The sequence below is a fragment of the Jatropha curcas genome, chromosome 6 (genome assembly GCF_041381405.1).
Source record: "Jatropha curcas cultivar XTBG-Jc1 chromosome 6, XTBG_Jcur_1.0, whole genome shotgun sequence".
Taxonomy (NCBI): Eukaryota; Viridiplantae; Streptophyta; class Magnoliopsida; order Malpighiales; family Euphorbiaceae; genus Jatropha; species Jatropha curcas.
In genome coordinates, this window is record NC_143156.1 from 727,688 (window position 1) to 741,001 (window position 13,314).

Consider the following 13,314-nt stretch of genomic DNA (forward strand, 5'->3'; position numbering starts at 1 on the left):
TAATTAAATATAGATCTAGAGCAGTAGACGTATAACTATATATGGCTTTGCAAAGTCTTGCTTTACTTTTTATACATAATTAAAAGTCTTGACTTTGATCACCATGGTGGTAAGCAGACTTCTCAGATACATAACCTTGAAACTGAGAAACTTTAATGTCCTGGACCAAATTCCTCTTGAAACAACTGAAAGTATCTTTCTCTGAATTGGCTTCAGGCCATCAATCATGGAAGAAATAGATCTTTGAAAATACGCCACTGAAAACAAAATAAGCTCCTTGTTAATGAACTCGCTGTATTTTGTTAGCTTCGGTTTCTGGTCAAGATGTGTGCCGGGCTGCAAAAAGACCAAGATAATGTAAGAATCTGTTAATTAAAGTCAAGTAGACGGAATATATAAAACAAATAAAATGCACATTAATAGGACTTCTAACCTGATATTGCCGAAGCCAATTCTTCCTTTCATCAATCTTCTTCTTACTGAAAGCAAGCTCTATGGCATTGCCATCTTGGTCATCCATCCAAATAAAAACCTTCTTATGCTTCTCAATGTCCTTGAAGTACTCCTTGCCTTCTTTTTGATTATTAGTTCCTAGCCCCTGTGAAGCAAACCCATTACAGACGCACAAATACAATAAACTATAATTGGCAGCAGAGAATATGATAACCACTACCCTAATTGCTTTTCTCCTAATAAAAAATAAACCTTATAGTACTTGATTGTCCAGCTACTTGCATTTCCCATTAGACAAACCCTCCAAGCATAGTACTCAGGCATGGTATAAAAGGATAGAACATTTCCACTGCTATGAGTTGCCTGTAAAAGATAGAGCACCAAAAATTATGAAGTTCCGACGGTGAAGATTTGTTTCAGGTCCGGTCGCCATGTGGGTGCCTGGACTGTTCTTTTGTGTTTATTATTTTTCTAATAAAAGGAAAACACTTATATTTTTCCTTTGTTTTCTTTTTTTTGAAGGTATATTTTTCCTTTGTTTTCAAAGCTATAAATTTACAATTTTAAATTCATTCTTATTTATTTATAGATATATAATGTGAAAGGGTATTATTATAATTATGTATATATCATTTATTCTCGATATGTTTTTTTTTATTGGAAAAATGACTTTATTATTATTAATATCGATCAAAATTATATTATAAATAAAAGAAGGATAATTCATAATCCATTATAAATCCGACATAGAGCCAGCAATACGAGCTAACAACGCCCTCTTTAACAAAACCAATGGATAAAAAATAGAACTCCTTCGTAAAAAGTTTTACAATCGGCTGTAATAACTAACGTAAGAAAAATAATGTTGACTTGTGTTTGACGCCTGAATGACCAACAACTGTCACTCTCCACCATCAACGGAACATTTTGTATCGTGTTTTCAACCAACTTAGAGCTTCCTTGATCCCTGTCGTCTCTGCCATCAGAGCACTCACCACCCTATCCAGCTTCTGCAGTCGGCCACCAACACATCTTCCCTCGCCATCTCTAACCAGCCATCCTACTCCCGCCATGTCATCCAATGGGTTATAGCTTGCGTGTTTCGTTTTCTATTTAATTTAAAGAGATTATATATTGTAAGCGGCACAAAATTTAGGACATTTTTAATTAATTTTTCTCTCTAATTTTGAACAATGCAAAATGATCCTTCTCCTTTATTTTCCTCAATTAATTTTTTTGGCTGCAATATTTTAGACTATAAAAAACTTTTCAGTTAAAAATAAAATGGCTTCTATCTCATATACCTTCGTGTTCTTACTGATTCGAATTTTTTTATATGAAAAGAGGTCATTACAAGCCTGTCTCATTTTCTTCTCTTTTTCCTGCTCAAAAATCATTTCCAAGCACTTAACAATTCCACTTTTAGTAATAACCCTGCCTTCAACTCTCACAGCAACCCCCACACCTCCTCTGCAACTTTTGCATTTATATGATTACCCGCCCAAACTGACCTACAAATCATTGGCACTCCGCCCAATATACTCTTCCACATAGAATTATACCCACCATGGTTTACAAACACACCAATTGAAACGTGTTGCAGAACATCTCTTTGTGCAACCCAAGGAACCACCTTTCCTTTCTCTTTACTTCTTTCAAGAAACCCTTTCGGAAGATTTTCTTTATATTTTTCTTTAAGAGACCAAAGAAATGGCTTACCACTAAATTCAATTGCTTCAGCTAATGCCATTAACTCTTCACTACCCAATTCTAAAACTGTTCGAAAAGATATATACACGACAGAACCGACTTCTTGACTATCAAGCCATGAAAATAAACAGCAACCTGCTGAAGTAGCAGTACTACCATCATTCTCCTCTGTAATCGATAAAGTTAAGCAACCCATGCAGAGTAAATTCTTCACTTTTGATTTTAGATAATTTGTGAGAGAAACTGGGTTTAGTTCTTCATAGGTGTTCAACAAAACTGCTTTTGCTTGTGGTAGTTTTTGCGCCATGCATTGTGAAAATGGCACAAGTTCATTACTTGGCTCGCTTAAATATATTTCATGAGCTATATGATTAAAGGGTAAAGAAGATAATCCAGGAATAATATCTATATGATCATTTTCGCTTTTAGAAATAGCGAAAAGCTTTTGAATTTTATCCATTTAAAAATAGCAAACAAGACCATGTGGTGTTGGTACTGTAAAGGCTATCCATGGAATATTCATATCCTCACCATTTTTCCAACCGGAGAACAGATAACAGCATCTGTCATTATGAAGTGTCAGAAAGTTCGGTATTAGAGATCCCTTTATAAAATTCAATCAACAACGTTAAAAGAACTCTAACCAAAATCTCACTTCCACAAATAGCAACATATTTCTTTTTAGTGGCCATCAATTAGCTTTCTTTTACTTGGTACGTAAACTGGAAATAGAAGCTTCTAAAGTTCATTTTACTTTCTTCTACTTAGCAAAAACTAACCCAATTATAAATAATGTCATTTTATATCGGATGAAATTGAAAATTAAAATATAGAAACGCAGAAACGAACATAAAGAAAAAAGTATTTATATATATATATTTTAAATATAAGAGAAGAAAAATGTAAAAATATTTAGTAGAAAAAAAAGTGATATTTATTGTGAAATATATATATGTATCCTTGTTATAATCTTTGTTCTTATTAAAGATAAATAAAATTTTACTATTTGTATAAAGTAATTCTTCCTATTTTACTATATATATATATATATATATATATATATATATATATATTAATTTATTATTCTCTATATTAGTTGTTTCTTAGAAATTAACATAAAATATGAATTTTCTATATTAATCAAGCTTTCTTTCCTCTCTTTTTTTTTTTTTTTTTTTTTTTTTTTTTTTTTTTTTTTTTTTTTTTTTACTTTTAAAATGGAGAGCAAAGCTTAAAGAATTACAAGCATATTCTAGGATGAGCTAAAATCAAGCTTTCTTTTTTTTTTTTTTTTTTAAACCACCTGGTACCTGGTACAGCTGACTAATCCGGATTCGGGTTGTGCAGATGCTCATTATGGGGGTGACAGTTCCAACTCAATTTTCTCCATTTACACTAGAATATTGTTTAAAAGATCAAGCTTTCTTTAGTAATATTATTTTTCTCATTCAATTGCTTACTCTTTTTTTTTTTTTTAGTATAATTATAAATATCTCTAGCCAATTAAGTTAGGACTAAATTCTGCTCAAATCAGGTCAACCCCATTAAGGAGCAGTGGCATTCATCCATGAAAACTGAATCTTTTGCATCCAACTACTCATTGATTACGATTCCTAATATTTAACACGTTAATATGCACCTGCATAAATAAACGTGTTTTTAGTTTAATTCATATTAGTTAGGTATGTTATGGAGGTTGCTCAGCAAATCCATAATAGAGTTTAGTACCTAAACTAAGTTCATCTTTGCTTAGTCAAACTAACGAACGGAGGTTGAGAACGTTAGCTACTACAGAATATAGATCCCTCTATAAAATGCAATCAATACCATTTCAAACAAGAACAAAAACTAAGAGCGAAACCAAAAGGAAAAGACCCAAAAAAAAAAAAAAAAAAGAAATCTTTCTTTCTTATTTCCCTAATATCTCTTCACAATGCCATTAACCCAAAGCTCATCACCACAAATTGCAGCAAGTCATGTAGCTGTGTGCACATGGCCATTTAGTAGCCATCCATTAGGTTTCTTCAACTTAGTTCGTAAATTAGCCACAGAAGCTCCTCAAACTCAGTTTTCTTTCTTCAGCTTACCGAAAACAAACTCCATTGTCAAGTCATCTCAAAAGAACTCTCCATTACCAAGTAACCTAATGTCCTACGACGTAGACGATGGCATTCCGGAAGGAGTTAATCACTTAACAATAGATCATGCCGTGGAAGTCAGGCATTTCCTCGAACAGTTACCGTACAACTTCGAACGCCGTATTGAAGAAGTGCTGGCTGACACCGAGAGAACAACCGGTAGCCGGCGGGAAGTTACTTGCATAATGACGGATGCTGTTATCTGTTCTCCGCTTGGAAAAATGGCGGAGGATATGAATGTTCCATGGATAGCCTTTATGGTACCTCATCCAAATGATCTTGTTTGCTATTTTGAACTGGATAAAATTCAAAGGCTTTTCGCTAATGCTAATAGCGAAAATTATCATGTAGATGTTATTCCTGGATTATCTTCTCTACCCTTTAAAGATTTACCCCACGAAATACATTTAAGCAAGCCAAGTAATGAACTCGTGCCATATTTATATCGTATGGCACAAAAACTACCACAAGCAAAAGCTCTTTTGTTGAATACCTATGAAGAACTAAACCCAATTCCTCTCACAAATTATCTAAAATCAAAAGTTAAGAATTTACTCTGCATGGGTTGCTTAACTTTATCGATTACACAGGAGAATGATGGTAGTTCTACTTCTGCAGGTTGTTTATTTTCATGGCTCGATAGACAAAAAGTTGGTTCTGTTGTCTATATATCTTTTGGAACAGTTGTAGAATTGGGTAGTGAAGAGTTAATGGCACTAGCTGAAGCAATTGAATATAGCGGTAAGCCATTTCTCTGGTCTCTTAAAGACAAATGCAAAGAAAATCTTCCAGAAGGGTTTCTTGAAAGAACAAAAGAGAAAGGAATGGTGGTTTCTTGGGCACCACAAAGAGAGATTCTGCAACATGGTTCAGTTGGTGTGTTTGTAAACCATGGTGGGTATAATTCTATGTGGGAGAGTATATTGGGTGGAGTGCCAATGATTTGTAGGTCAGTTTGGGCAGATAATCATATAAATGCAAAAGTTGCAGAGGAGGTGTAGGGGGTTGGAGTGAGAGTTGAAGGTAGGGTTATCACTAAAAGTAGAATGGTTAAGTGTTTGGAAATGGTTTTTGAGCAGGAAAAAGCGAAGAAAATGAGACAGGCTTGTAATGAACTTAGACAAGTTTTGATCCAAGCTGATGGTCCTGATGGTGTTGCTGCTAAGAATCGAAAGACTCTGTCGCACTTAATCAGTGGCTAAAGTAGAGAGAAGAAGGATGTTATGATTTATATGTATACTATACTTCTAAATAATTAAGAGTATACATATAACATATGTAATAAATTAAGAGCAGGTTGAAATTTAATTTTAAATTTGTGGATGATGTATTATGCATTTTGTGCAATTACTGTCAAATAATCTGTACTTAATTGCTATTTGATACATATATATATATATGTATATATTTTATTTTTCACTCTTCAAAATATTAGACTTATCCATAGAGATGTCCAGATTTTTAAGATTTTTTCCATTTTGTAGCACCACAAAATTTTCGAGTGACCCATTGTATGCCTCCTAAAGTTGTAGTTTTTGGTAATGATTTTTGCACCTTGGGATTGATAGGTGCAAGTTTAGAGACCATCAATGCTCCTAGAGGTGCTTATTCAACGGCGGGTTTAGACAAAAAGTTTTTTCGAGTTCAATATATAACAAAATATTATGAACAAGGTTTGTTTTAATTTTAATTTATAAGTTTTGTGTTTAGAAGTTTTAATTTTATATAAATATGCCTCTACCTTTAGAAATTTTTATGCCTTTGCTTGCATTATTAAATAAGTTGCAGGAGAGCTCGTATAATTCTATATGATTCGAAAGTATTGATAGGGAGCTCGTATTCCAACAGAATTGAAGTCAGAAATTCTTGATGTCCTTATTACTCGAAGTGCAGGGAAGTATCTTATGACTCCAACTTGGCTCGGGAGAATCCTGTAGCAGACAACAAGAAGAACACCCCAATAATAATAATAATAATAATTTGACAAATGCAGTTTTGTTTTTTTTGTTTGTCAACTTGCAGCCACTATAAGTAGAAATGGCAGAAACAATCATTTTAAAAAAGTTGGTTTTGTTGTATATATTCCTTCCATTTCCAAAATAATTGTGGCATTTAGGATTTTATGTTTTTGAAAAAAATTATTTAATTTTTACGCTACAATAAATTATTGAGTGAATTGACTATATTACTTTAATTTGTCTACGTTCCTGTCAATTATTGAGAAATTGAAACAATCACTATTAATCGTATAAATGGCAAAAATGAAAAAAATAATTTATTATTTGTGAAATTCACAAACGTGATAAATATTTGAGAATATAATATTATCCATTCCTAAATACTTATCACATATCATATGAGAAAGTACTGTGTTCTCAAATACGATACGTATTTAGAATCCAAGGGAGTATAAGTTTTGGAACAATTGTAGAATTGGGTAGTGAAGAGTTAATGATATTAGTTGAAGCAATTGAATTCAGTCTTACTAAGCCATTTTTTGGTAACTTTCAAATGGTTTTCTTGCATGGTGTGTTTGTAACGCATGGTGCATGTTCTTATCAAAAGAAAAAAAAAAAAAAAAAAAAAAAAAAAAAAAAAAAAACATGGTGGGTATAGTTGTTTGTGGGTCTGGCACATAATCATATAAATGCAAAATTGCAGGAGTGTGGGGGATGTGATGTGAGAGTTGAGGGTATAATTATTGGACTAAATGATAAAAAGAAGTCCTAATCTTGACAATTTTTGTAATTTCGGCAATTAATCTTGACAATTTTTGTAATTATGGCTATGAATTTAATAGTAACTAATAAAATTTTTTCAAATTTACTCTTATTTATAGTAAATGCAATAATTATCTTTAATTCTCTATAATTTTTTTAAAGGATAATTTAGTCAAATTAATGAACATTTTATTATAATTTAAGATACAACAAATATTTGTGAATGAAGGGAGTATTTCTTTTTCTTTTATAAGAGACTCTAACTAAAACAAAAACTATAATAAATAAAGAGAAAGATATAAATACCATACAAATGCTATGAGATAGGGGTGCCCGAATTCTAGTTTTTGAAACCGGAACCGTCGATTCAGAACCGGTTGGAACCGGAACTGGCTAGAACTGGAACCACATCGAAGAGGTTGCGGCTCGGTTTCGGTTTTAAATTTTTAGAACCATGAATAGGTGGTTTAGAGAACTGGTCGAAACCGAAGGTTTTCATAATCGCCTAGAACCAGCAGTTCCAACACATTTTTATTTTATTTTTATCAAAATCTCCAAATTAACCCCTCTAATATCTATAAACGGCTATATAATATCTAGTTATATTAACAGTATTTGTGTAAGTTAGATTTTTTAACTTTAAAATTATATAACACCGTTCGAAAAACCGTTGGTTTTGGAACCATTAAGAAACTAGAACCGTCGGTTTTACAATCGTTAAAATACTAAAACCGAAACCATAATGAGTTGGTTCTAAACTAAAATCAAAATCTTCAGTTTCTGATTCTTATAAAATAACCAAAAGAAATTGACGTGGGAGTACAGTTTAGAATCCATTTCAATGTCAAATTCAAAAGCTTAGTTTATAAGTCAATCCCCCCTCTCTAAAAACATTGAAAATCTGAATTTATTAATCACCTTTTAATAGATTATCGAAAGCTTATTGGGTGGTTCCAATGAGATATCAGTGCAAGTCCAAACCTAACAATTTACGATTTTAATTACTCACTCTTTTGTTTGTTTATTCTTTTTTTGGATGTCTAAAAATATTTATAAGATTTTTAAATTTAAATATATAAATAATTATTTTTTTATAATAACCTTTATAATTGTTCATAAAGAATTTTTATTAATATTTTAATGAATTAAGGATAAAAAATGGTAAAATAAATTTTATTGGCTAAATTCTTAATATGCATGTTATTTCAAGTCATGCAAATAAAATGAGACGGGAGTAGAAAATTTCATAGTCTAACATAGTTAACTTAAAAAGAATGAAGAAGAAGAAGAAAATGGAGAATTTATCTCGTAATATGAAAAACATAAAATTTAAATTAAGTTTTTTCAGAGATGGAGATTTAAGGTTTTGAATTCCTCACCTTGTAAATAAAGTTAATGTCCTTGACCAAATTCCTCTTGAAACAACTGAGAAGTATCTTTCTCTGAGTTGGCTTCAGGCCATCAATCATGGAAGGAATAGATCTTTGAAAATCCGCCACTGAAAACAAAATAAGCTCCTTGTTAATGAACTCCCTGTATTTTATTAGCTTCGGTTTCTGGTCAAAATGCGTGCCAATTCTTCCTTTCATCAATCTTCTTCTTACTGAACGCAAGCACTATGGCATTGCCATCTCGGTCATCCATCCAAATAAAAACCTTCTTATCCTTCTCAATGTCTTTGAAGTACTCCTTGCCTTCTTTTTGATTATTAGTTCCTAGCCCCTGTGAAGCAAACCCATTACAGACGCACAAATACAATAAACTATGATTGGCAGCAGAGAATATGATAATCACTACCCTAATTGCTTTTCTTCTAATAAAAAATAAACCTTATAGTACTTGATTGTCCAGCTACTTGCATTTCCCATTAGACTATCACTCCAAGCATAGTACTCAGGCATGGTATAAAAGGATAGAACATTTCCACTGTTATGAGTTGCCTGTAAAAGATAGAGCACCAAAAATTATGAAGTTCCGACGGTGAAGATTTGTTTCAGGTCCGGTCGCCATGTGGGTGCCTGGACTGTTCTTTTTTGTTTATTATTTTTCTAATAAAAGGAAAACATTTATATTTTTCCTTTGTTTTCTTTTTTTTTGAAGGTATATTTTTCCTTTGTTTTCAAAGCTATAAATTTACAATTTTAAATTCATTCTTATTTATTTATAGATATATAATGTGAAAGGGTAATATTATAATTATGTATAATATCATTTATTCTCGATATGTTTTTTTTTTTTTTTTTTTTTTTTTTTTTTTTTTTACTGAAAGATGACTTAATTATTATTAGTATCCATCAAAATTATATCATGAATAAAAGAAAGATAATTCATAATTCATTATGAATCAGACATAAAATCAGAAGTATGAGCTACCAATACTCTGTTTGATTCACTGATCTCTTTAACAAAAGCGAATGATAAAAAATAGAACTCTTTTGTAAAAAGTTTTACAATCAGCTGCAATAACTAACGTAAGAAAAAATAATGTTGACTTGTGTTTGACGCTTGAATGACCAACAACTGTCACTCTCCACCACGAACGGAACATTTTGGTATCGTGTTTTCAATCAACTTAGAGCTTCCTTGATCCCTGTCGTCTCTGCCATCAGAGCACTCACCACACTATCCAGCTTTGGCAGTCGGCCATCAATGCTGGAATTATAACTGATTCCGAGTGGGGCTCGTGGAAAATACCGGTGGTAGAAATAAAATAAAATTACTGACGATAAAAGTTAATAGCGCCGATAAAGATTTAAATTACTATTACCACATTTATCTCCAATAATTAAGTATTGGATATTGACGATTGAATCCACCAGAAATAATAACCACGGTAAAACTTAAATAATTACTGTAAATGCCAGATGAAAAATAAGGACACCGAGATATACATAGTTCACCCTTCAACTGTTATGAGCTACATCTACGGGATAAAAACTCCGAATAATTCTTCTACTAAAAAATAATAGATACAAAAAAGAGATTACAAAAATAGTGGCACTCTAAGTGTTTTTCAAAAACACCCCAAAAATTATAATACTCACTATTTTCTCTATTTTCCAATATTAGAAACCTTTTCCTAAAATTATACACTTCTTTGAAATGTATTTATATTTCTTTTGTTGTTGTTGTTGTTGTTGTGTTGAAGACGTTTTCTTTCTCCTATAGTTATAGGAGAAGAAAGTGTACACAGCTCATGTGGTTGAGCTGTGCACAGATCTCCCACATGTGTGTGGGTCCATATATTGGAGGGATCCCACGACAATCAACACACCTCCCCTCGCCATCTCTAACCAGCCATCCTACTCCCGCCATGCCATCCAATGGGTTATAGCTTGCGTGTTTCGTTTTCTATTTAATTTAAAGAGATTATATATTGTGAGCAGAACAAAATTTAGTACATTTTTAATTAATTTTTCTCTCTAATTTTGAACAATGCAAAATGATCCTTCCCCTTTATTTTCCTCAACTAATTTTTTTGGCTGCAATATTTTAGACTATAAAAAACTTTTAAATTAAAAATAAAATGACTATTATTTCATATACCTTTGTCATTCTTACCAATTCGAATTTTTTTATATGAAAAGAGTTAGATCTTTATAGATACAATGAGATGCCCACATTTAGAAAAGTGAGTGATTAATTCTTTTCTTTACTTAAAGCTAATAATTAAAATTGATTTGAGTAAGAGCGAGAAAATTTGGATTAAACTCGAAACAAATTGATCTAATTTAGTTTTTATTAATTGATTTGGTTTCAATTTACAATTTCAAATGATTTAGATTTCAGTTTTTACTTTGGTTAAGTTAATTTGCTTGAAATTGAATCAATCAACTGGTTTATTTATTTATTTATTTTGAATGGAAATCAACTGGTTTAATTTAATTTCATATATAGTTTAATTGCAGTATGGTTTAAGAAAAAAAAAATGCAACTTCAGTTTTTAATTTTTCAGTTTGGTTTATAATTGTAATTAACAAAATTAATAAAATTTAAAATTAATTTAATTTTTTGTATTCATTTGCAAAGTTGATTAATTTTCTTTATTTTGTATAAGTATTCAAAAAATTATTCAAAATAAAATTTATCGGAATTTTCTCAAGAAACTTGTACAAGCTTGCTTACATTACGTATAAAAATTGCATATGAAAAATATTTGCATGAGACACATATCTTAAGTAGCAACCATGGCCCTCTGTTCATTTATTTATGTAGCGCTATATATATATGCACATATAAAATAAGATCTTTAGCCACTGATTAAGTGCAACAGAGTCTTTCGATTCTTAGCAGCAACACCATCAGGACCATCAGCTTCGATCAAAACTTGTCTAAGTTCATTACAAGCCTGTCTCATTTTCTTCGCTTTTTCCTGCTCAAAAATCATTTCCAAACACTTAACCATTCTACTTTTAGTGATAACCCTACCTTCAACTCTCACTCCAACCCCCCACACCTCCTCTGCAACTTTTGCATTTATATGATTATCTGCCCAAACTGACCTACAAATCATTGGCACTCCACCCAATACACTCTCCCACATAGAATTATACCCACCATGGTTTACAAACACACCAACTGAACCATGTTGCAGAATCTCTCTCTGTGGTGCCCAAGAAACCACCATTCCTTTCTCTTTTGTTCTTTCAAGAAACCCTTCTGGAAGATTTTCTTTGCATTTGTCTTTAAGAGACCAGAGAAATGGCTTACCACTATATTCAATTGCTTCAGCTAGTGCCATTAACTCTTCACTACCTAATTCTACAACTGTTCCAAAAGATATATAGACAACAGAACCAACTTTTTGTCTATCGAGCCATGAAAATAAACAACCTGCAGAAGTAGAACTACCATCATTCTCCTGTGTAATCGACAAAGTTGAGCAACCAATGTAGAGTAAGTTCTTAACTTTTAATTTTAGATAATTTGTGAGAGGAATTGGGTTTAGTTCTTCATAGGTATTCAACAAAAGAGCTTTTGCTTGTGGTAGTTTTTGTGCCATACGATATAAATATGGCACAAGTTCATTACTTGGCTCGCTTAAATGTATTTCAAGGGGTAAATCTTTAAAGGGTAGAGAAGATAATCCAGGAATAATATCTAGATGATCATTTTCGCTTTTAGCATTAGCGAAAAGCTTTTGAATTTTATCCATTTCAAAACAGCAAACAAGATCATTTGGATGAGGTACCATAAAGGCTATCCATGGAACATTCATATCCTCCGCCATTTTTCCAAGCGGAGAACAGATAACAGCATCCGTCATTATGCAAGTAACTTCCCGCCGGCTACCGGTTGTTCTCTCGGTGTCCGCCAGCACTTCTTCAATACGGCGTTCGAAGTTGTACGGTAACTGTTCGAGGAAATGCCTGACTTCCACGGCAAGATCTATTGTTAAGTGATTAACTCCTTCCGGAATGCCATCGTCTACGTCGTAGGACATGAGGTTAGTTGGTAACGGAGAGTTCTTTTGAGATGACTTGATAATGGAGTTTGCTTTCGGTAAGGTGAAGAAAGAAAAGTGAATTTGAGGAGCTTCTGTGGCTAATTTACGAAGTAAGTTGAAGAAACTTAATGGATGGCTACCAAATGGAAATGTGCACACAGCTACATGACTTGCTGCTATTTGTGGTGATGAGCTTTGGGTTGATGGCATTGTGAAGAGAGATTAGGGAAATAAGAAAGAAAGATTTTTTTTTTTTTTCTTTTCCTTTTGGTTTCGCTCTTAGTTGTTGTTCTTGTTTGCAATGGTGTTGATTGTATTTTATACACGGATCTATATTCTGTAGTAGCTAACTTTCTCAACCTCCGTTCCTTAGCGTGACTAAGGGTGATTTTCGCAAGTATACGAAAATCGCAACAAATAATATAGAATAAGTAGAGTATAGTTTCCACAGGAATTATAAACCAAATATCAAAATTATGTTAACCTATTATTATTTAAACAGCAATAAGGGGAATTATTTTAAGAAATTAAATTAAACAAATAAAAGAGAACAAAAAATCAAGCAACAATATTTGACGAAAAAAAAATCACGAATTTAAAACTACTAGGGATTTTGACTTCACTTAATTCTATCCAATTTATTTTATTAGTTTGATAATTAATTTTAATTGTTTAAGTAGGGGAAATATCCCGATGTATTGTTAGCTATTTTAACCCGGTCTAATTACCTATCTTCTAATAGCGCAATCAAACATGAATTAAATCATTAAATTTTATGGTTTGTTTATGAATTCATAACCTAAGGTCATTAACTTATGAAAACTCCCCCATGAGTCAAACCATATAG

At 32.1% G+C, this 13,314-nt stretch overlaps 1 protein-coding gene and 2 pseudogenes across 1 annotated transcript; 1 reads left to right on the forward strand and 2 right to left on the reverse strand.

Moving 5' to 3' along the window:
• Nucleotides 1-69: 69 nt before the first annotated feature.
• On the reverse strand, nucleotides 70-2,855 carry LOC149495190 (anthocyanidin 3-O-glucosyltransferase UFGT-like; annotated as a pseudogene).
• Nucleotides 2,856-4,096: 1,241 nt separating this feature from the next.
• LOC119370339 (anthocyanidin 3-O-glucosyltransferase 7 pseudogene) lies at nucleotides 4,097-5,503 on the forward strand (annotated as a pseudogene).
• Nucleotides 5,504-11,270: 5,767 nt separating this feature from the next.
• LOC110008899 (anthocyanidin 3-O-glucosyltransferase 7) lies at nucleotides 11,271-12,677 on the reverse strand. The gene has a single exon (XM_089722570.1). The coding sequence runs from the start codon at nucleotides 12,675-12,677 to the stop codon at nucleotides 11,271-11,273; it is 1,407 nt and encodes a 468-aa protein (XP_089578696.1).
• Between the last annotated feature and the right edge of the window lie 637 nt (nucleotides 12,678-13,314).

Bases quoted from the DNA above. Each gene is read 5' to 3' on its own strand.
- LOC110008899 (XM_089722570.1), bottom strand. From the start codon at position 12,677: ATGCCATCAACCCAAAGCTCATCACCACAAATAGCAGCAAGTCATGTA.